This window comes from Harmonia axyridis, chromosome 2 (assembly GCF_914767665.1).
Source record: "Harmonia axyridis chromosome 2, icHarAxyr1.1, whole genome shotgun sequence".
In the NCBI taxonomy this organism is placed as follows: Eukaryota; Metazoa; Arthropoda; class Insecta; order Coleoptera; family Coccinellidae; genus Harmonia; species Harmonia axyridis.
The window spans coordinates 3,146,459-3,171,167 of NC_059502.1; the positions used below are offsets into that span (position 1 = coordinate 3,146,459).

General features: G+C 37.3%; 1 protein-coding gene across 1 annotated transcript; it reads right to left on the reverse strand.

Annotated features, from left to right (window-relative positions):
- Positions 1-14,868: 14,868 nt before the first annotated feature.
- On the reverse strand, positions 14,869-15,685 carry LOC123672634 (V-type proton ATPase 21 kDa proteolipid subunit-like). Its single transcript, XM_045606821.1, has one exon. It carries the CDS (start codon positions 15,664-15,666, stop codon positions 15,040-15,042), a length of 627 nt encoding a protein of 208 aa, XP_045462777.1. The 5' UTR covers positions 15,667-15,685; the 3' UTR covers positions 14,869-15,039.
- Between the last annotated feature and the right edge of the window lie 9,024 nt (positions 15,686-24,709).

The following is a 24,709-nucleotide window of genomic DNA, read 5'->3' on the forward strand; positions in this document are numbered from 1 at the left end:
GGAATGAAAAAGTTAGTAATCATGGCTCTATACCGATCACCATTGACTGTAACGTTCTGGCCATCATCGTTTTTGAAGAAGTACGGACCAATGATTCCTCCAGCCCATAAAGCGCACCAAACAGTCAGTTTTTCTGGATGTAACGGTGTTTCAACATACACTTGAGGATTAGCTTCACTCCAAATGCGGCAGTTTTGTTTGTTGACGTGGCCATTTAACCAGAAGTGCGCTTCATCGCTAAACAAAATGAAATGGACGTAGTGCGCGATACGTATTCCGCACAAAACCATTATTTTCGAAGCGTTGTTCAGGCGTGAGTCTATTCGTGATGAATTGCCAAACAAAACTGAAAATAAATCACTTGACAGCTGTTAAATCGGTCGCCATCTAGAACAGTAATGCCAACTTAAAGTTATATACCTCGAAAAAAATACCCCTTTTATTATGGATCACAGTATTGCTCAATAACTGAAAACAAATTCAGAGAAAAATTTTCAGTTTTTAAGAATTGTTGAGGTCATAAATTACCGAAGAAAACCCCTTGTGGTCTAGAGACGATCCTCGGAGAGTCGAGAGACTTGAACGCAACGTTAGGAAAAAAACCTCCGACTGAAATTGAGATTGATGACTCTCGAGGAATCGATCGAGGAAAACATATGGGAAACTATGGGGAACCATTAACATATAAAATGCCGTTCTGTCCTTCGTTATTTATATAAATGTGCTCTATTCGGTAGCTCCTCTGCTTTATTCCTTCGGTGTCTCTTTGTTATAAGTTCCTCCGGAGTCGATAAAACCTTTTAGAAATAAGCGGTTTCTTTGGGATTATGAGCCGGTATCTAACTATAAATAGGATATTTATCTGTAAAAAGAAACAGGATTTATTGGAGTGATGCTTGGTATACGTGTGAAACGGTATACTATGGGAATAGGATATTAAGCCAGCTATACCATATCATTTAGTAAGTCCCTGGCCTGGCGCACAGATGGCGCTGCCACTGCCATACCATTTCATTTCTCATTAATACCAAGATGCGTGTCAAAATTTTGGGATTAAGAGTTTACTCTGTACCTATTGAGAATATTGAGATGCATAGAAATCCTGGTGTGTCTACTTATACCTGTAAAATTTTCAGACAAAACGGGAGATTTTTCAGATTTATAACGAGTGTTTTTTTTCGAAGTATATAACTTTAAGTTAGCATTACTGTTCAAGATGGCGACCGATTCAACAGCTGTCAAGTGATTTATTCTCAGTTTGATTTGGCAATTCATCATGAATAGACTCACGCCTGAACAATGCTTGCAAATAGTGCAATTTCATTTCGAAAATAATGATTTTGTGCGGAATACGTATCGCGCACTACGTCCATTTTATTTTGTTTAGCGATGAAGCGCACTTCTGGTTGAATGACTACGTCAACAAACAAAACTGCCGCATTTGGAGTGAAGCTAATCCTCAAGTGTATGTCGAAACACCGTTACATCTAGAAAAGCTGACTGTTTGGTGCGCTTTATGGGCTGGTGGAATCATTGGTCCGTACTTCTTCAAAAACGATGATGGCCAGAACGTTACAGTCAATGGTGATCGGTATAGAGCCATGATTACTAACTTTTTAATTCCTGAATTGAACAACCATGATATCCAGGAGCTGTGGTTCCAACAATACGGCGCAACATGTCACACAGCTCGTGCCACAATCGATTTATTGAAAGACACGTTTGGTGACCGCCTAATTTCACGTTTTGGACCTGTGATTTGGCCTCCAAGATCTTGTGATTTAACACCGCTAGACTACTTTCTGTAGAGCTATGTAAAATCATTGGTCTATGCGGATAAGCCACAAACTCTTGACCATTTGGAAGACAACATTCGCCGTGTTATGGCCGATATACGGCCACAAATGTTGGAAAAAGTCATCGAAAATTGGAGGTCCAGATTGGACTACATCCGAGCCAGCCGTGGCGGTCATATGCCAGAAATCATATTCAAATAATCGAATAATCCATCGTTGTTTCATTGCAATTTAAAGTTCTATAGCTCTAAAAAAAACACCCTTTATATTCTAAGGTGAGTGCCTTCCGAGGTGCCTTCCTCGATCCTCTTCCAACAAATCCAACTGCTCATCCCACAACAGCCTACCGTCTGCAGGCCCGTAGCGTGGAGAATGATCGAGTCGAATCGCACGTACCTACCAAACGCAATTATAATCCTATTCTTTTATCGCGAAATAATTATTCATTCGCGCGCTCTCACCTGCGTTTATAATCGTTATTTGTTTATAACGCTCGCCGAGCGATCGAAATTGAATTCGATTCGATTTTAATTAAAACTGCTCCCCGCTCTAATTAATTGATATTGATATTTTCGAAAAACTGCCGTATCTCTCCCGGCCCGTATATTCTGCGAATGGTGCCCGTTATGGGCTGGATCCGATCTGAAATTGGATCTAGATTTTTAACGGCGTTTTCGAAGACTCGCGTTTATGCGTTTTTATGCGCCGTTCGCTTATCGCGCGATTGCGTATCGTTTTTTCTTTTCGTTTCGTGTTGTTGAGGGCAGTCGTACGGAAAATGAGCGTTTATTCGATTCTGGATGTACTCGGTTATACCGAGTGAATTTTTCAATGTCTTACTAGACAGTTCGAAATCAATTTTCCCAAAAATCGAGCCCCTAGAATAATAAACATAGATAGAAGGAGTATACGTAATTTTTACATGACCCCAACATGGTTAGATTACGTTGTCGGATTGTGATAAATTTTCCAATTCACAATTTTACTATATCGTTATAAATGTATATTATATTGAATGAAATATATCAATTCGAGTGATTCTCAATTAAAAATGCAAATTTGAATTTTTGGAATCCGATATTTTTCCTAATTGTCGAATTTATGATAAGCAGAATATTCATTTTTTTCTGTTATAACCTGCTGAAATCCAAGGTTTGGCAACGTTTGGTCTCCTAGTGTCATCGGTTGTTTCACGTAGTTTGGCGCACTTGAAGTTTGTTTTCTGAATTTCTGATATATTTAGGTATTTATTTCAATATACTTCGAGTTAATATGAAACGTTGATTCACTATGGGACATAAGAAGTGTGTTCTTTGTGGAGAAACTTGCGAATTGAGTCAAATATCGTAACACTGATATGTTTTCATTTCCGCGCGCTTCATGTCCAATTTTATAGTTCATGTTGGAGCCAAATTCGCTTACTGAAAATGGCATATGCTTCCTCTAACTATATTTATTACTCTAAGATACTCACCACACAACAAAAACCAAAGTATGAACATTTTTTCCAAGATTTTATAACTGATTTTCGAATTTCAGTTCGATCGGACGGATAGTTTTTCAATTATTGATGAAATCATTCCATACGTGAATATTTTTCGAAACTTCAAGCGAAATTCGACCAATAACGAACTCAACCGAGAATTCGGACCGTGAACCTATCCTAAAAACTTGTATAGACGGCGGCCGGGTGAACAGAATTGATTCTGACCTCGAATTTTTCATGAATCTTTCGAGACTTTCTTTGAAATTACAGTTACTTGGGGTGATATTGTTTGTTCACGAAAAAAGTGAAACACATAGTTCATAAAAGCAAACCTAACACCAGAATAAGTTTAGAAATTACTTACATTGTCAGATCCTTCTTTACCCTCCTCTACACTCTACAAAAATCCAGATATATTCAGATTCATTCTTTTCTCTTATTCTCTCAGAAAGAATCAGGATCAGTCAGACTAGTGAAAGTACCAGATTCATGTTGCTACGTGATATGAATATCCATCTGCTATTATCATTCCTAAAATTAATGAAAGATCTTAAAAATTTTTCGATACTCATTCAAATTCAGGAAATTCTTTACCAAGAAATAGTAGGTAATACTATTTGTGACGATTGTAAATGAAGGAATCAATTCACCAGAATCGAAAGAATAATTTACTCAGTGGCGTGTCATAGAGAGTTGATATATATCGGGTGTCCCAAGGTGAGTGGCCTATTAGATTATTATGGAAACTATTGATGGTAAAGATTTCAAATTTTGTGGATAGATATTCGGCCATGTAAGGTACATTTTTAAAATAATTTCACATTTCCAGTGTTGCCGGATGTACGACAATTTGGCAACAACTTTGTTGTTTTAAATGGGACACCGGTATTTCTATTTTTTTATGATACTCCATAAAATATTAAATCTATTTAATCTTACTTTTCCATTCCTATCTTTAACGGTTTTTGAGTTATTAATTACTTTTACAAATTTTAGATCAAATTGGCGTATTACGAAAATGACTCTAGTTCGCTCAATATTTGAGATTTAAGTCAGAAATTTTGCAAGTCGTTAGATATTGATCTGATCTGTGTCACTGCGTTTGAATTATGGTTGTCAATAGTACAAGACGGACCAAGAAAAATCATCATTTGCCAAGTTACAAAATTGTAAAAAAGTCTATTTTTTCAAATTAGACACCTAGTATATTTTTCAATTTTTGAAATCAGTAGAACACACTCTACAATTTTTCTATTCACGTCCCTATACCTATCTCAACTGGATTCCGAGTTATATGCGTTATATGTGTATATCTTTCTTGAGCCATTATTTATAGAAAAACCTCGGAACAAAACACCTGTTAGGCAATAATTGTTTATTTTGACATTTATGAATTGAACTGATTCATTGATATATCGATCCATGAACGACAAGAGAAAATAACAATGCAAAAGAAATTAACGCTTATTGAATCAATGTGAAATCTAATAAACGCATATAACTCGGAATCCAGTTGAGATAGGTATAGGGACGTGAATAGAAAAATTGTAGAGTGTGTTGTACTGGTTCCAAAAATTGAAAAATATACTAGGTGTCTAATTTGAAAAAATAGACTTTTTTAAAATTTTGTAACTTGGCAAATGATGATTTTTTTTGGTCCGTCCTGTATCATTGACAACCATAATTCAAAAACAGTGACACAGATCAGATCAATATCTAACGACTTGCAAAATTTTTGACTTAAATCTCAAATATTGAGCGAACTAGAGTCATTTTCGTAATACGCCAATTTGATTTAAAATTTCGAAAAATAATTGATAACTCAAAAACCGTTAAAGATAGGTATGGAAAAGTACGAGTGAATAGATTTAATATTTCATGGAGTATCATAAAAAAAATAGAAATACCGGATTTCCCTTTTGAAATAACAAAGTTGTTGCCAAATTGTCGTACATCCGGCAACACTGGAAATGTGAAATTATTTTAAAAATGTACCTTACATGGCCAAATATCTATCCACAAAATTTGAAATCTTTACCATCAATAGTTTCCATAATAATCTAATAGGCCACTTACCTTGGGACACCCGATATATATATCAATTCTTTGTTCAAAAAATAATAATGAATAAATGATTTCTTTTGGGAATGAATTGGTGGGTTGATTGTTGCAGTGGTTACGATCTGGCTGATATTGTTTTCCATCATTAATGGTACCAAATGTTCAATATAACTAGGCCGCTTCTAACTGTCTTTCAGGCAGAGATACTTGCAATAGAAAGATGTGTAGAAATTAACCTATCAAGAAACTATCAGAAATGTGATTCTTGGTTTGGATCACTCCGAAAAGTTTCTTCGAAAATTTGTCTTTACGAGATCCAAGAAGTATCTGGATCTTAGTAAAACTATGCTACACCTCCTCACTGGATTCCTCAGAGGGCATTGTCGCCTTAGGAAACACCTCATGAGAATGAGTCTAACAGAAAATGACGAGTGCAGATTCTGTGGGGAGGAGGAAGAAACTCCGGATCACCTGGTGACGGAATGCCTCTCCATCGCTAGCCAACGCAAAACCTGCTCTGGACACGAAACTTGTAGAAGTGAGGAATTGGACTTCTTGGAGCCATCCCAGATATTGGAGTTCATTAGAAATCTGGAACTGGAAGGCTAGCTGTAAATCACGTTATGGAAAAAATAGCTCCGATGAGGGCACAATGGACCATTAGGTCTTCCTTAATTGAATCCTAATCTAATTTAATCGTTAATGGCATACCATTCTGTTTACAATAAAATGGATTTCCCCTAAAGTATACTCTTTTTATCCAATATCAAAATAAAAACCTTTATTAGAAAACCCTTCACGAATAATACATCGCTTATCTTATTATCAAGATATTTAGAATGGCACTGAATGCACCTCATTGTCCTCAATATCCCACACCCTGCATCACGACCAAAAACCCTCCAAACACAACATTATAGAAACCACGACAAACGTATAAAACAGTCAACAAGACAATCTACCACCGTCACACGTGGGCGTACAATCAATCAACCTCTCTACTTGTCCAACCAACATAAACTTGTTCATAAATTTCGCCAAGCTAAAAAAAAATCGCCACTTAACGATAATTCATTTCTCATTGCAGCTGTTATTGAAAGTTGTTGGATTATATCTTTACATTGCCGCAATAATTCCGTCCCACTATAATAATAATATTCCTTCGATAGTGGGTTCAATTTGCATCTATCTGTGAATAATGCACCTGTATGCAATCATTTAGCTGGTTAAAGCCGTTGAGTTATGCCCATTTGGTAGGAAGAAATATAGGAAAGGTGCCCACGATACCATGTGGGCACTTTATGTTGTATCGTCGGCACTAGTGACCCAATTAGAAACCGGCGTTTTTCGTCTTTGACCGGTGGTGAAAGTGTTCGTGGAATTGCTGGGTATTTGTATACTAGGGTACGGCTACAAGCGGCAAGGACGTGTATATGTCGTGAGATGTATCTCGAGGTGCAGCGTCATCCCTAAAATAGGCTCCTATTTGTTCTATGTATTTAGTTCCTTATAAAATATTGTTTTAGTAATGATTAATGATTAATTTGAAGAAAGAAATATGATATTCAATTCTTCATTCAAGGCTTCAAAACACGAATAATTCATATTTTCCATCATGTGATTGGGCGAATTTACAAAGTAGTCAATTTGCGATATAATGGGTGGTTTTTTTTCGAGGTATATAACTTTAAGTTGGCATTACTGTTTAAGATGGCGACCGATATAACATCTGTCAAGTGATTTATTCTCAGTTTGGTTTAGTAATTCATCATGAATAGACTCACGCCTGAACAACGCTTGCAAATAGTGAAATTTCATTTCGAAAATAATGGTTCTATGCGGAATGCGTATCGCGCATTTCGTCCATTTTATCGTCGACAAAATCGTGCATCAGAGCAGTTATTTCGATTAACCATGGAACGTTTTCGCACCACGTTTACTCTTATAGATAACTCGCATCCCCAGAGACGCCGTACGGTGCGTACAGAAGAAGCTATTGCTGCTGTAGAGCGTAGCATTGAGGAAGACCCGAATGAGTCTATCCGCCATCGAGCACAGGAATTGAATCTGTGTCCATCCACTTCATGGAAGATTTTGCGGAAGGATCTTGGTTTGCGTGCTTACAAAATACAAATAGTGCAAGAATTGAAGCCAAACGATCATCAAGTAAGGTGTAGATTCGTCGAATGGGCCCAAAATAAGATTGCCGTTGTTCCCGATTTCCATAAGCGAATTTTGTTTAGCGATGAAGCGCACTTCTGGTTGAATAGCTACGTCAACAAACAAACCTGCCGCATTTGGAGTGAAACTAATCTTCAAGTGTATGTCGAAACACCGTTACATCCAGAAAAACTGACTGTTTGGTGCGCTTTATGGGCTGGTGGAATCATTGGTCCGTACTTCTTCAAAAACGATGATGGCCAGAACGTTACAGTCAATGATGATCGGTATAGATCCATGATTACTAACTTTTTTATTCCTGAATTGAACAACCATGATGTCCAGGAGCTGTGGTTCCAACAAGACGGCGCAACATGTCGCACAGCACGTGCCACAATCGATTTATTGAAAGACACGTTTGGTGACCGCCTAATTTCACGTTCTGGACCTGTGAATTGGCCTCCAAGATCTTGTGATTTAACACCGCTAGACTACTTTTTGTAGGACTATGTAAAGTCATTGGTCTATGCGGATAAGCCTCAAACCCTTGACCATTTGGAAGACAACATTCGCCGTGTTAGTGCCGATATACGGCCACAAATGTTGGAAAAAGTCATCTGAAAATGGACGTCCATATTGGACTACATCCGAGCCAGCCGTAGCGGTCATATGCCAGAAATCATATTTAAAATATAATGCCACAAGATTATCTTGCGGATGAATAACATTCGTGTCAATCGAATAATCCATCGTTGTTTTATCGCAATTGAAGTTCTATAGCTCTAAAAAAACACGCTTTAGTAGAATGTTTCCGGTATAACCGGGAGTTGTAGAGATCTGTTTAGAGAGAAAGATCATTGTCTCAAACCTCAATATGGAAATTTTCAGTTCAAAATTATGATCAGTTTTCCATAAATCTCTAATAGGCCATCCCGGTGAATCACTCTGTATATCATAGAGTATGAACTTTAAGGAGTTTTTTCCAACGAATTTTCGGACTGGATATGCTATCGATTTTTTACGACAAAATGTGTTTCTACTGGTTGAGCCCGAGATTCATCGAGTTAAGTGTTTGGTCAGTGTTTTTCTTGAATTTCTCAAGTCATTATACCCTTTTGCACCTTTTTCTATATGTGCATTAAAAAAATTAAGCTCATGGAAAAATCTTCTTCCTTTTCACCGGATTCTAGTAAACGCAACACATTTTTTCTAAATAGCAGTTAGATAAATCGATCCGCCCCTGCGTAAACTCCGTATTTTCCGGCTAATTAAAAACGCTCATTTATAGAGAAACTTTACGATCGCATCATCGTCGTCTACGAGCCATGGGAACGTTGCACCATAATGCAACGCGAAACGATAAACTCGTGTTCGGAGATCATCTCCGTTCAGATCGGACCATTACCCGTGTCTAAATCGATCGAAAAACGCCAATAAATCTCGGACTGGTCTCAGAGTGATGTCAGTTATTGACAGTCATTAGATGACGATATGTGGCTTCATTCGTTAGAGAGAAATCTCCTATTCGCACATTAATTCCTCGGGCAAAAACTGTCGCGTCTAATGAATGCGCCTATGGAATTTCGATTATCTGGATGGAGCGTAACTTTCTGATTTTTCGAGGAAAAAAACGAATATTTCAGATGGTATTCAATAATAGCAACGCGGAACGAAAATGCTGAGAATGTGAGCGTTACATATTGGATTGAGACCTGGTTTTTCGCTGTTGATTATGGACGTCGCGTCGTGGTGTTCGACAGGGGTCGGATTAAGGGCCAGTTTTTCCTTTGAGGATGCGTTAAACGGTCATTTCTGATGCAGATAATGATGAAAATTGTCCTCATACAGGATAAGTTAATGCTTTTTAACTATAGAGTATTTTGAATGAAGATGAGCAGACAGCCTCGAGAAAATTATCGAAATTTCTTCCAAAATTTCAGTTTATAGCCAATTATTTCTGAACTAATCGCCCAACTTCAAGCATTTTCGTGATCTACGTAGTCATTACGATTGAAAGAAGGGTATAAACTCCCCATGAAGGAACTTTAACTTTTTTTGATTTATCAAGCTCTATTATTGCGTATTTGTGTGAAAATTTTGGACATAAAAATTTTTGGGTGATAACTTGTCTAATGGAATTTGGCTAATGAGAGATCGTCAATTTCCACACAACCTATCGAGTTTTCGTAGAACTCACAGTTTGAGAGAAAACTCAACTCGAAATTTTTAAAAAATCAGTAAAAATTCAATATCTACACTAAAATAGTTTTATCTCTTAAAATATTCGTCACCGACCTCTCAAATAAAAACGTTTTTTGATGATCGAGTTATGATCTAAATCATAATGAGGTTTCAAGTACGTATCTTAAGTCCAGAAGAGAAGACAGCCTCGAGAAAATTATCGAAATTTTTTTCCAAAATATCAGTTTATAACCAATTATTTCTGAAATAATGTGTACTATTTGCCCAACTTCAAGCCTTTCAGTGATCTACGTAATCATATCAATTGAAAGAATGGTATAAACTCCCCATACATGTGAGCTTTAATTTGTTATTTTTTTTTTTGGTCTAGGCATTTGAAATTTGTGTGAAAATTTTGGACATAAAAATTTTCGGGCGGGAACGAATACAAACGTTTCCTGAAGATCAAATTCTGATCTAGACTAGAAACATGATGAGGTTTCGTCTTGCATCCAGGTGATATAAAAAAAGAAATAAAAGTTACATAAATCATACACAAATTGACAGGACTTTCCATGAAATGTACAATGACTTCCCAAAGCTGTTCGCCCTTCGATTATAATATAACCCTATCAAATTTTAACATTCTTATTGGAAAACCCTTCAAAATGAGAACTGTTCAACATAATTTCACTTCAACAAGTCTGCGTTGCCAGTTCAATCATTCTTCTTCGGTGAAATTAGTTATTAACCCCTCAAACTTCAGGTGCAATATACGGTGGTATACAAGGATTATTTCGCAGGATAATGGCTCTTTGCCAAATTTCCAATTCCGGTGATCATATTACTTAATTAAGCTGTCCCCGCTGATATTTATTACATGGATTACCGAAGCAACAGGCTACGTCCAATCATTAAAGTTCATTACGATAATTTGAGCCCTTGGACGCCGCTGTTCATCTGGGAGCCTATTTGGGTCAACACCGTCACGTTTTAATAAATTATGCCTAGGACGAGATCAATTTTGGCGATCGAAAGATATCTGCAATTTTGGCAGGTTTTATGGCGGTTTTGACCTTTATTCTGAAGGGATCTTGTGCTGGCACAGTCGATCAATTGAATTTTGTTTTGAAATTTTCGAGACAAAAGCTCCCGCTGCTACTTCAGTATTTTCCCTATTTTCAATATTCTTTCTTGATTTTCTATGGTCACATGAAATTTCTCGACGAGCTTTAAATTGTTATTATAGATATTCATCTACATCCAAAATAATGTCAAAACTCAGATCAATTATAAATACCTGACTTATCATCACTAAAGTAATGAATAAGTGTTGCGACCGAAAACCAGAAGCTCTCTTGAATACTAATCTTATTCTAGAGAATACTTATAAAATTTTCGAGAACTTCTGAGAACCAGTGAGAACCAAAACTTCTCAAGAACTTCCATGGAGACGACACATCAAAAGTTGTCAAGAACTGCCGAGAATAAGTAACACTGATAGTTGTCGAGAACTGCCGAAAACAAGCGATAACCAAAAGTTCTCTCTACGAAACTCCGAGAACTTATGAGAACTATAAGTTCTTTATAACTGCCGAGAGCACTCGAGAAATGACTGTTCTCGAGAAATTCTGAGAACACGTGAAAACCAAAAATTCTCGAGAACTGTCGAGAACACATGAGAACTAATAGTTGTCGAGAACTGCCGAGAAAGTTTCTGCGAACTTGCGAGAACAAGTGAAAACCAAAAGTTCTCTGGAACTCCGAGAACATGTGAGAACTAAAAGTTCTTCTAAATTTCCGGAACACTTGAGAACTAACAGTTCTCTAAAAATGTCGAGAACACATGAGAACCAAAAGTTCTTTAGAATTGCCGAGAACACGTTAAAACTAAAGGTTTTTGGGAACTTGCGAGAACAAGTGAAAACCAAAAGTTCTCAGGAACTCCGAAAACATGTGAGAACTAAAAGTTCTTGAGAACTTCCGAGAACACTAGAGATCTAACAGTTCTCTAGAATTGTCGAGAACTCCTGAAAATCAAATTTTCACTGAAACTCCGAGAACATGTGAGAACTAAAAATTCTCGAGAACTTCCGAAATACTTGAGCTCTCGAGGAATTCTGAGAACACGTGAGAACCAAAATTCTCGAGAACTGCCGAGAAAATATAGGAACTAATAGTTATCGAGAACTGCCGAGAATACGTGAAACAAAATTTCTCTAGATCTCCGAGAACATGTGAGAACTGGAAATTCTCGAGAACTTTCGAGAACACTTGAGAACTAACAGTTCTCTAGAAATGACGAGAACATATGGAATCCGAAAATTCTTTAGAACTGCCGAGAACACGTAAAAAATAAAAGTTTTCGGAAACTTGCGAGAACAAGTGGAAGCCAAAAGTTCTCTAGAACTCCGAGAACATGTGAGAACTAATAATTATTGAGAACTTCCGAGAACACTTGAGAACAAACAGTTCTCTAGAAATGTCGTGAACAAATGAGTACCAAAAGCTCTTTAGAACTGCCAAGAACTCGCCAAAACCATAAGTTTTTGGGAACTTGCGAGAACAAGTAAAACCAAAAGTTCTCGAGAACTTGCGAGAACACATAACAACCCACAGTTCTCGGGAACTATCGAGAACATCCAAAAACGAAAAATTCTCGAAACTCGCATTCGATTCTCACCGTCAAACACCCAACAAAAGTTGGCGTCTCACCTGGCACCACGAGATGGTAGCGCCCATAACGCCTCTGTTCCAGTTCCCCGCATCCATCATAAGCGAGAAGTGAACCGAGCTCACGCACGATAATTACCGGTGCTAACCTCTGCGTTGCGATCGCAGAACATGATCTCGACTTAGATATAATGATACATCGAAAACTAATTTCATCTTATCGTCGGTAATGATATCGTAACGTTTCTTATTATAGATGCTTTATGCCCGATAACTTAACGGAATGGACGCGATCGCCGATGCCGTTTGCAGTACGATAATTGCGCTATACGGGAGAGAAAGAAGAGGCAGGAAACGGATTGCGTTTGTTAACAACTCAAACAGAGTGACTGGAGTTATGAGCGTCGGGAGAATTTGCGCTTTCGTGAACGATCCGAGCGTAGCACAACTCGGCGTAGCAGGCAATGGCAAAATTAAGAAAAGTTTCGATGGTTGTTGTCTATGGTTGACAGTTGAGAATGTCAAACTGACATTTCTGTTCAATAAGGTTTTGCAATTAATCATGAATCTTTTAACGCCAGAACAATGTTTCCAAATTGAGGATGGTTTTCATTGATTTTTGACACGGTTCATTGTCTTGATGAAACAGCACCTTTTTTTTCATCAAATGGGACGTTTGTTAACGATTTCATCCTTTAAACGATCCAATAACGTTTTATAATAATCGCTGTTGATGTTCTGGCCCTTTTGGAGGTAATGAATGAATATTATACCTTGAGCATCCTAGAATACTGATGCCATATCCTTGCCAGCTGACTGTTGTGTTTTTCCTCGCTTTGGATTCGGTTCATCGTGTGCAATCTACTCAGCTGATTGTCGATTGGATTCTGGAGTGAAATGATGAAGCCTTCCATCCATTGTCACATATCGACGCAAAAATTTAGGTTTATTGCAATTAAACAGCTTAAAAAACTGCTCAGAATCATTAACAATCATTATTTGATCGATTGTGAGCTCGCGCGGCACCCATTTTGCACACAGCTTTCTCATGTACAAATATTCGTGAATAATATGATGTACACGTTCAGATGATATCTTCACAATGTCTGCTATCTCGATCAATTTCACTTTACGGTCATTCAAAATTATTTTGTGAACTTTTTTGATTTTTTCGTCGGTGACAACCTTTTTTGGGCGTCCACTGCGTTTGCCGTCTTCGGTGCTCATTTCACCACGTTTAAACTTAGCATAGTAATCAATGATGGTTGATTTACCTGGTGCAGACCCCGGAAACTCTTCATCAAGCCAAGATTTTGCTCCAACTGTATTTTTTCCCTTCAAAAAACAATATTTCATCAGAACACGAAATTATTTTTTTCTATCTTTTTCAAATAACAAAAGTAGCTACACTGACAACGCAATCTCTCACAAAATAATTGTCGGACGGCTGTGAAATTTTGACACGTATCGTTTGAAGGTTGGTACTAACTTAAAATCACATTTATTTAATACTAGCACCGCCATCTGTGCATCAGACCGGAGACTTTTCAATTGTCAATTGGCCTAATAGTGTTGTTTAAATTATTCCGGTGACTGACATATTTTGATTATAAAAAATTATTTGTCTTGCTCTGTAAGTGGAACTATTTTCTCAATATTGACTGATGACTTTATTGATAATGTATTGTAGTCTGGTATTTTTCATTCTGCATTACAAGTTCTGGATTAAATTCATTTTTAACAAGCTCCCAACACACTCAAACTTTCCACTATTACCAAGAATGAAAGTGTATTTGATTAAGTTAGCTGAAAATCCCAAATAACATCCTTCATCCTGTTATTTCTTGGAGTCAGTATTGACATGACATTTCACGTACGACCCTTCATAATAAAATATGGGTATTGTATCACGAAGTTTTCATTTTAACAGCGATAATTGGGACGGACCTGTTATTACTTTTTTCAATTTCTCAGGAGGTCAATTATTGTTATTGGCAGATATTCCCTCATACTTTCTCTTCACCTTTGTTGCAGAACGCATCGTATTGTGCTCCTTGCAATTATCTCACCAGAAAGCAACAAATTTCGGTTTCGCTGAGGTCATATTGATGTGTATAAAGAGTTTTATGGAGGGAATTATAAATAATGAATGCATCCTCTTGAATGAATAAAGTTTCTGTCATAAACCAGATCAAGAGATCAATTAGACAGAAAGCTTTTTACAGTGTTGGGGAATACCTAAGTGATCAATCAATTTACATAAGATGTTTTCTTACTTATTTCCCTTTAATTTGAGACATATCCTATACCTTTTACAGTATGTGGTTTCAAAGAATGAATAAATAAATATTCAATTCAATATCATTCCATAGAGTATCTTGATTGTATGAAAACTTTTTAGTGTTCTGTTTTTTGCCTCACTATCACAGTTTTCTTCAACTTGTGGTTGACAAAGGTAGTAATTTGATTGTCATAGTTGAAATTATTTTAATTCTGGGCAAATATTCACAACATCGAAAGTAAATTCAACATATAGTGTAATAATTCGATATTAACATTGAAAAATCTTCATACAGACTAGTATGAATTTTTGAGGGAAATAATTCACTAAAATTCACTATCAGATATCTTAATTGCACATTTTTCACCTTAAATACACTTATAAATCTACATCAATCAAACTTACAAAATCATATTCATCCTCGAAGTCAGATAAATCCCTATAATCAATCCAAACAGCCCTATAGCACTGCCAAAAATCTCAATTATCAGAATCTTAATGAAAAGAGTCCTATTGGCAGCATCCGAAAGAGCAGCCCCAGAACCCACAATTCCCACACACACTCCACAAAAAAAATCAACCAAACCTACAGTCAGTCCAGCTCCAAATATACAATAGGAAGCCATCATATTATTCTGCATTATCTCCGGATTTTTCAAAGAAGTTTCCGTGATCTCAACGAAGTTGCTGGTCAAGACTATAGCCATTATCATTCCATAAATAGCCACAGCTTCACAGAAAATTATGGATACCAGATTCTTGGTGCTGATCCTTGGAGCTCTTATGCCAGCACTCATTATGCTGACCCCAGTGGTCCAAATCCCGATGGCGGCGCCGCTGACTGATAAGGATACCGAAAATCCAACTCCTATGGAACACCACATGTAGGGAGAGGTTTTGGTGAGGAACCATCCGATGTCCAGTTGGCTGCCTTTTCCAGACAGCATATAAAATAAGGATATTAACGTCACTGAGGTAACTAAGCATAGTATAAAGATGCATATCATGGGATAACGTATCGACGACATTTTCAGGATTGTTGACGTTTGGTTGGGAGATGTAGAGGTTAGAAAGGGTTGTCTATGGTTTTGCGGTCACAGAGCCAGATGGTGTGAGTGTGTTCCATTCGGCATTCCTATTATTTCATTCAAGGAAATGAGTATAGGTGAATACAGAACTTCAGTGGATTACTATCTGCATATTTGATCCTTGTAGATTTATTGCAATTAAAATAAATCATCAATTCATACATTAATTTCAAAAATGCAATGCAAATTATTGCACTTAAAGAGCTTCAAATACAGCTCAGAATAATTAACACGTTGTTGCTTTTGATCGATTGTGAGCTCGCGCGGCACCCATTCTGCACACATCTGTCTCATGTACAAATATTCGTGAATGATATGATGTACACATTCAGATGATATCTTCACAATGTCTGCTATCTCGATCAACTTCACTTTACGGTCATTCAAAATTATTTTGTGAACTTTTTAGATTTTTTCGTCGGTGACAGCTTCTTTTGAGCGCCCACTGCGTTCGCCGTCTTCGGTGCTCATTTCACCACGTCTTACCTTAACATACTCATGATGGTTGATTTTCTGGTGCAGACCCCGGAAACTCTTCATCAAGCCGAGATTCTGCTTCAACTGTATTTTTTCCCTTCAAAAAGCAATATTTTATAAACACACGAATTTTTTTTCCATCTTTTCTCAAATAACAAAAGTAGTTACACTCACGACGCAATATTTCACTAACTAATGTTCGGACTGCTGTCAAATTTTGACACGTATCGTTTGAAGGTTGGCAATAACTAAAAATCATATAGATTTAATACAAGCATTGCCATCTGTGCGACAGACCGGGACCTAATATGCAATATGTTCATTCTGTTGCTGTTTATAAAATGTAAAGTCTAGGATGCTATTGCCTCAGTAAATTCCTCTGTGCCCTTGATCACAATACCACGTCATCAAAATAATGACCAAAACTCAATTTCTGCTCGAATACGATCTAAAACACCGGTTTCAAACTGACTTAACGTGAATTCATATTGGAATCCAGGGTGGGTCAGTTCTTGTCCCCACTATCTACCGCAAAAATACGCCTGGGCGTATTTTCGCTCCTAGGGCATAGAAAACTATATGGACGGCATATGTTCCGAACGGTTTACACGTCATGGGACATGTAACCGTTCCCATGTGGTTGGTACAGCAACAAATTTATTCGGAACACCAAGTACACTGCGTTATGTAATTGGGTGTATAAACGCCCGATTCAATAAAATACTAAGCGCTAAAACGAGCCGTTAATAAGCTTTATTGTCAATATCTCGTATTTTTCCCTGGTAATGAGTCTTATTTATTGCGAATTTTATTGAGTGTTTGCATTATCAATGGGCTGAAGAGTAGATTTATAAGCGTGGTAGGTTGGAGCTGCAATGTATTCGTTTAAAAGACGTTTGTCGGACTATGTAAGAATGTGTACAGGTTGTTTGTTGATAACGATCAAGGAAACTGTTGGTTATTTAGTTTTTCGTTTTGTTTTATGATCAATTGTACCGATTCCCTCAACAACTTATCGTAGAAGTATTCTTCATTAACTCAATGCTACACGGTTTGATTTTCTTCATTTTCTTAAGTCAATTGTCTCAGAAAATATTTTTTCATTCGATTTTTGCCAAACAAGCTTCTGTGTAGCCTATAGTTAATCTTTAGGAATGAGTATATCTTAGAACATCAATAAGATTAACGGAAATCGCCTTGTAACTGATGCATTTGTTTTGATGCCAACATTCGTCACTCCTTATCTGACGGGACACTATAGCAGTAGCGTAACATAATTTGATTAATTTCGAAATTATCAATTCATGCTAAAAAACAGTTTATTACAATGTGATTTTTCCATAAAAATTCTTTCGTGTTTCAAAAGGGTCAATGTTTTTCTCAGTTTTATGATTCAGCTATTTTTTGGGACTGCAGCATTATCGACCTCATTTTCTGTTACCTCTGACGGTTGAGCTTCGCCGGCAACGATTACAACATTGGAATGTGGAATGGAATCAGGTCGTCTTTTCTGATGAATCTCGATTCTCCTTGGGTGCACATGATGGCCGAAAAAGGATTAGATGATGTCGGGAAGAAATACGTGAACCTCGGTTTGATGTTAAGCGTCATGTACACCGGACAGTAGCCGTTATGGTATGGGGTGCTATTGCACATGCAAGTAGGTCACCTTTAGTCTTCATTGAGGTGACATGACAGCGTTACATTCAAGAAATAGTGGATCCATATGTTCTCCCATACCTTAACCGGCTCGATAATCCAAAATTTCAGCAAGATGCTGCCTGACCTCATATTGCCAGAGTTAGTTCAAACTTCTTCAAAGCGACTTATGTGAATATTTTGCCATGGCCGCATAGAGCATATTTGGGACATCATGAGTAGAAGGCTTGGAAATTTACCCCAGCTCCCACGAACTTTGGCGGCTCTGAGACATGAAGTACAGATAGCTTGGGATAGTATTCCTCAAGAAGAAAAAAACCATCTTATAGCATCAATGCCGAGACGTGTTGGGGAGTGTATAGATAATCACGGTGGACAAACACATTATCAACAAATTCATTAAAAAAACTTGTAAACCCTTCGTTTTTTCTTTCTCCAAATTTCAGTCATTTACTCCTTGCTATACTATCTATAAAAACTAAAAAAAATTTCAAATTTAAACGTTGTATTAAGAGAATTTCTTTTCAGGCCTGTGGCTCGAACCGACTACCACTGAAACATAGACCGACACGAATACCATCGATGATAAACTACGTGTTATGCCATAAACGACCAAAAACAATTACATCAATCTTCTAGAATTAGAAAGGCGCCTCCTAAACACCCGAAATTCCCGACCTCTGACCCTAAGATATCGGTAAAACATTAACACTCTCCATTCGGAAACCAATAAGCCTCAAACACCGCCCACTAATTGAATACATGGATTTCTGGTCGGTAATTCAGAACTAAATTACCCGGTAATTGGATTTGTTTATAGTTTTTTCGTGCGCCCAAAGACGGCGCTGATGCTGAGCCTCCTGGCATCCATTCAACCATAGGATGTATGGTTCAGGCTTCCATACGATCGGTGTTGCCAAACCTATCAGTTTTTGAGCGCTCGTCTCCAAATAGATATCTTTTTATTTCGTTGCAAAGTTTGTAATTTTCGTATTTTGAGACACTGATGATCAAAGGATAAAGTTGAAATTACTAATGATGAATCCTCAGAGTAATAAACAAATATAGAGGGAGCATATGTCATTTTCAGTAAGCAAATTTTGTCCCCAACATGAACCATCAAATTTGGCATGAAGCGCGGGGAAAGAAAAATATATCAGTAATACGATATTTCACTCAATTCGCGAGTTTCTCCACAAAGAACGCACTTCTTATGTCTCATAGTGAGACAACGTTTCACATTAACTCAAAATATATTGCAATAAATACCTCAATATATCAGAAATTCAGAAAACAAACTTCAAGCGCGCCAAACGACGTGAAACAACCGATGACACTAGGAGAGCAAAAGTTGCCAAACCTTGGATTTCAGCAGGTAGATACAGAATATAATAAATGTTCTGCGTATTGTAAATTCGACAATTAGGAAAAATATCGGATTCCAAATATTCAAATTTGCATATTCAATCGGGAATCACTCAAATGAATATATTTCATTCAATATAATATACATTCATAAGGATATAATGAAATTGTGGATTTGTGAATATATACGTAACACAAGTGTGTTTCTGCCTTTAAGTCATTCGAATTATTCTCGTGTCGTTTCAGAAACGTCCGGTAATTGCAAACAAGAAAAGTCTTTGCAATCGGGGCATCCAGCTGTGTTGAAAATGAGCCTAGCCCTCACAATACAATTATTCCCATTTCTGTTACATTTCGCTTCGACTTGAAAAGTCACGGAAACGTCAGTCGTTTAACGAATTAGAATCGGACCGTTAGCACGTGTTACTTAGCTCTCGGCCAATCACGTTATCTGTTTTTTGCAGTGCTGCCGAACACTAGAAAATATTTGTAATATTTTCATTTTTTTTTTGTTTTCATAGTGATGATGGTACTCGGTTTGTTAATAAACATAGATAGAAGTATAGGCAATTTTTACATGGTTAGATTACGTTGTCGGATTGTGATATATTTTCAAATCCACAATTTTACCATATTATTTTGAATGTAAAGGGTATTTTTTTTAGAGCTATAGAACTTTAAATTGCAATAAAACAACGATGGATTATTCGATTGACATGAATGTTATTTATCCGCAAGATAATCTTGTGGCATTACATTTTAAATATGATTTCTGGCATATGACCGCCACGGCTGGCTCGGATATAGTCCTATCTGGACAAAGAAAGTAGTTTAGCGGTGTTAAATCAAAATCACAAAATCTTGTAGACCAATTCACAGGTCCAAAACGTGTAATTAGGCGGTCACCAAAGGTGTCTTTCAATAAATCGATTGTGGCAAGAGCTGTGTGACATGTTGCGCCGTCTTGTTGGAGCCACAGCTCCTGGACATCATGGTTGTTCAATTCAGAAATGAAAAAGTTACTAATCATGGCTCTATACGGATCACCATTGACTGTAACGTTCTGGCCATCATCGTTTTTGAAGAAGTACGGACCAATGATTCCCCCAGCCCATAAAGCGCACCAAATAGTCAGTTTTTCTGGATGTAACGGTGTTTCGACATACACTTGAGGATAAGCTTCACTCCAAATGCGGCAGTTTTGTTTGTTGACGTAGCCATTCAACCAGAGGTGCGCTTCATCGCTAATGGACGTAGTGCGCGATACGTATTGCGCACAGAACCATTATTTTCGAAATAAAATTGCACTATTTGCAAGCGTCGTTCAGACGTGAGTCTATTCATGATGAATTGCCAAACCAAACAGTAATGCCAACTTAAAGTTATATACCTCGAAAAAGAGCACCCTATACAAAACTTGATATCTAAGCTCTAAGCTTCCATTCTTACATCTAGGGATGTGATGCACGAGGTGATGCATCACAAAACGATACAAAAACGAACAAAGAAACAATTCGGAATTCAACCACAACAAAAAACCAATAAAACCCGCAATTACACCTACAAAAATCCCTAATTTTCAAATCAAACACATATTCTAACCAAAATTCACCCCATCATCATTCAATCCAATCCCAACAATCAAATAAGATTTATCTCTTCTCAACAATTCGAGGAACTCGCTCCAACCCAAAGCTACGACCGTCATAATTGGATAATGAGGCTCAATTAAATCACGTGCCGCATAATAAAGGGCGAAAAAATTTTGTCGGGGATCGCCCACCCGAATTAAAAATCCCTTAAACGATCTAACGCGAAATTATAACCTTCGAAACGTAAAGATCGGGCCGAAAAAGCAGGTAGCGCCGGGGGCGTTCGCAGCGCCGCGAAAGTGCCTCCATTAAACTGCCCCCTTCTTCTTCTTCTTCTTCTTCTTTTTCGGCTGGCCGTTGGCCTACGCCGTCGTCGTTACACCCAGCCGGGCTTGAAATTATGGTGAATTATTGCGCGTTTCGTAACCCGATATTTTTCGAGGAATTACTGATATCAGGCCCCCTCAGCTTGTGCAATATCGAAAGGGGGAGTGTGGAGCGACAGTGCCGTAGTTTATAAGTGGGTTTAAAATTTTTGATTCAATCTCCGAAAAAAATTGTAATAATAAATGAATAATATTTTTTTGAGATACCACCGACATCTTATGATTTAATACCTTTAGACTTTTTTCTCTGGGACCACGTGAAAGATAAGGTCTATAAGGCCAATTGAAAAGTCCCCGGTCTGATACACAGATGGCGGTGCTAGTATTAAATGCATATGATCTTTAGTTAGTAGCAACCTTCAAACGATACGTGTCAAAATTTGACAGCAGTCCAACCATTAGTTTGTGAGATATTACGTTGTGAGTATAGCTACTTTGGTTATTTGAAAAAAAAAATATTTCCTGTGCCGATAAAATATTGAAGGGAAAAATTCAGTTGAAGCAAAACCTTGGCTTGATGAAGAGTTTCCGGGGGTCTGCACCAGGAAAATCAACCATCATTGATTGGTATGCTAAGTTTAAACGTGGTGAAATGAGCACCGAAGACGGCGAACGCAGTGGACGCCCAAAAGAGGATGTCACCGAAGAAAAAATCAAAAAATTTATCAAAATAATTTTGGATGACCGTAAAGTGAAGTTGATCGAGATAGCAGACATTGTCAAGATATCATCTGAACGTGTACATCATACCATTCACGAAGTAGTACATGAGCAGGGCCCCCGCAACCGCGCGTTCAACGCGTGCACCGCACGCGGGCGCCACTCTTAAGGGGCGCCAAAATCTCTTATAGACCGCATGAAAATCCGAAAGACCAAAAGTTTTTGAAAAAAATTTTTTTTTATTTTTTCAACAATTTTAAACGTTCAAAGACATCTTTCACACATCCAAATAAGTTCCCGAACGTCACAATCCCTATAAAATAAACTCGGCCACAGATTGCAATTATACGATTCTTTTCGAGTAAACAAATCATAAATAATCATCCCTTTGTCGGTACGGGATTTCTTTATGGACCACCTTGCACCGGACGGTGGGCACCATTTCTTCGATCATCACTAAAACGCATATGGTACACATAAACAATCATAAATACCGAAGCGATAGCTTTTAGCCAGGGGAATTACTGAAACTTTCGCCACCATCTGTAGGAAAAATACTACATGTTACAGAGAATTTCTGAAACTACCAAAATCTGCTTGCTATGCTATAACAGCAGAAAAAAGAATAGTTATTTGGTTTCGAAACGTTTAGGGGTTGAGGTCAGGACGCAAAAAATTAAAATACTCAGATAATTGGAAAGATTTGTATTTTGTGTAATTGTGGTTTGTTTTACTGTTTCTTGTTGTGATTAAATTAAATTTTATGAAATGGTAAGTACCTATCCACATACAGTATTAGCATTTCTATTAGTCTATAAAATTCGATATTTTTTTTTTCTGTTTAAAATGGTGCACATCCTAAATTAGCCCATTCCTATATACTATAATATTATTTTTATTTGCTTCAAATAGGGAAGTATTGTTTGTAATCGTGAAAAAATTGAATCGACTTTGAATTGATTTTGAATTTGTTACCTGGGGCCACCATCATATTATACTTAATTTTTTTTTTAATATGCACCCTGGATCTGTATTATTTATTTGATGTTCGTAGCCGTTTGACATTCTAAAAAAATTATATTTCACTTTTGCCAAAAAATACTTATTATAACAGGAACAGGGTATGTGCTTCAGATCGGTCTTAACTTATTATTATTATTAATATTAACTCCGTTTAGGTTTAAAGGCTCGGATTTAAGGTTTAAATTCATAAAAATGAAAACATACGGGTTATTCTCAAAGGGATGGCGCAAAGTAAATCATGGGTGAATGTCCTTACCAATTTTGGATCAAGTTTTTCTTAAATTCTAGGAGCCATACAAGAGAAAACGACCTTCTGGTGCAAAATTTCGAGAGCAAAAAAAAGCTAGACTTCAACAAAGGGAGAAGATGGCTGGGAGTATGGAATAATATTTAATAATTATTAATAATAATATTAATATTTTAATATAATATTATGAATAATTTAAAGAAGAATAAAGCTCAGGTTTTGAAAACTCTGCAGTTTCATTACAAAATTAAAATAAAATGTGGTTTTGATCGAATGCTTGAATAAAATAATGAAACATTTGAAAAATGTATTATGCAACAACTGACAGCATAAAGTTCTTAAGGCATTCAATAAAGGTTGCTGATAGTTTTTTTGACCCTTCTACAAATAAATTCCTAACAAAAACTGAAACATTTTTTGCCGATTATCCTGCGACGTTTTTCTCCACTTCCCCCCTTTTTGGGGCGCCAAAATATTTTCGGCACGCGGGCGTTGATGACCCTTGCGGGGGCCCTGTACATGAGTAAGCTATGTGCAAAATGGGTGCCGCTCGAGCCCACAATCGATCAAAAGCAAAAACGTGTTTATGATTCTGAGCAGTGTTTGAAGCTGTTTAAGTGCAATTAACCTGAATTTTTCCGTCGATATGTAACAATGGATGAAACATGGCTGCATCATTTCACTCCGGAGTCCAATCGACAGTCAGCTGAGTAGACTGCACGCGATGAACCGAATCCAAAGCGAGGAAAAACACAACATTCAGCTGGCAAGGTTATGGCATCAGTATTCTGGGATGTGCAAGGTATAATATTCATTGATTAACTCCAAAAGCGCCAGACCATCAACAGCGATTACTAAATAGCGTTATTGGATCGTTTAAAGGACGTAATCGTTAAAAAACCGCCCCATTTGAAGAAAAAGAAGGTGCTGTTTCATCAAGACAATGCGCCGTGTGACAAATCAATGAAAACAATGGCAAAATTGCATGAATTGGGCTTCGAGTTGCTTCTGCATCCACCGAATTCGCCAGATCTGGCCCCCAGCGACGTTTTCCTGTTCTCAGACTCCGAAAGAATGCCCGCTGGAAAAAAAATAGCGCCAATGAAGAAATAATCGCCGAAACTGAGGCCTATTTTGAAGCGAAAGACAAATCGTACTACAAAAATGGTATCGAAAAGTTGGAAGATAGCTATAATCGCTGTATCACCCTCGAAGGCAACCATGTTGAATAATAGAATTTCGCCAAAAAAAAAGTGTTTTACTATGGTAGACCGGGGACTTTTCAATTGGCCTGTTATATCTCGACAACCTTTGAGGATTTCCATCCTCACGTGTCTTTAAAGCATTGATATCTGACCCAGCATCAACCAAAATTGTTGCAAATGACTGAAAAACCTTAATTTTCTGGCAAATCTTCAAAACTGCAATCAACACACACCATCAAATCATTCAAGGTGTATTTCCACGCCACTGCAACACGTTGATAGGTCATCTTCTTAAGCATTCGACATGTTATTAAGGAAGAAGTGCATGTATGGAAATTGTAACGGACAACTGGTCTTGTAATTTAGGAT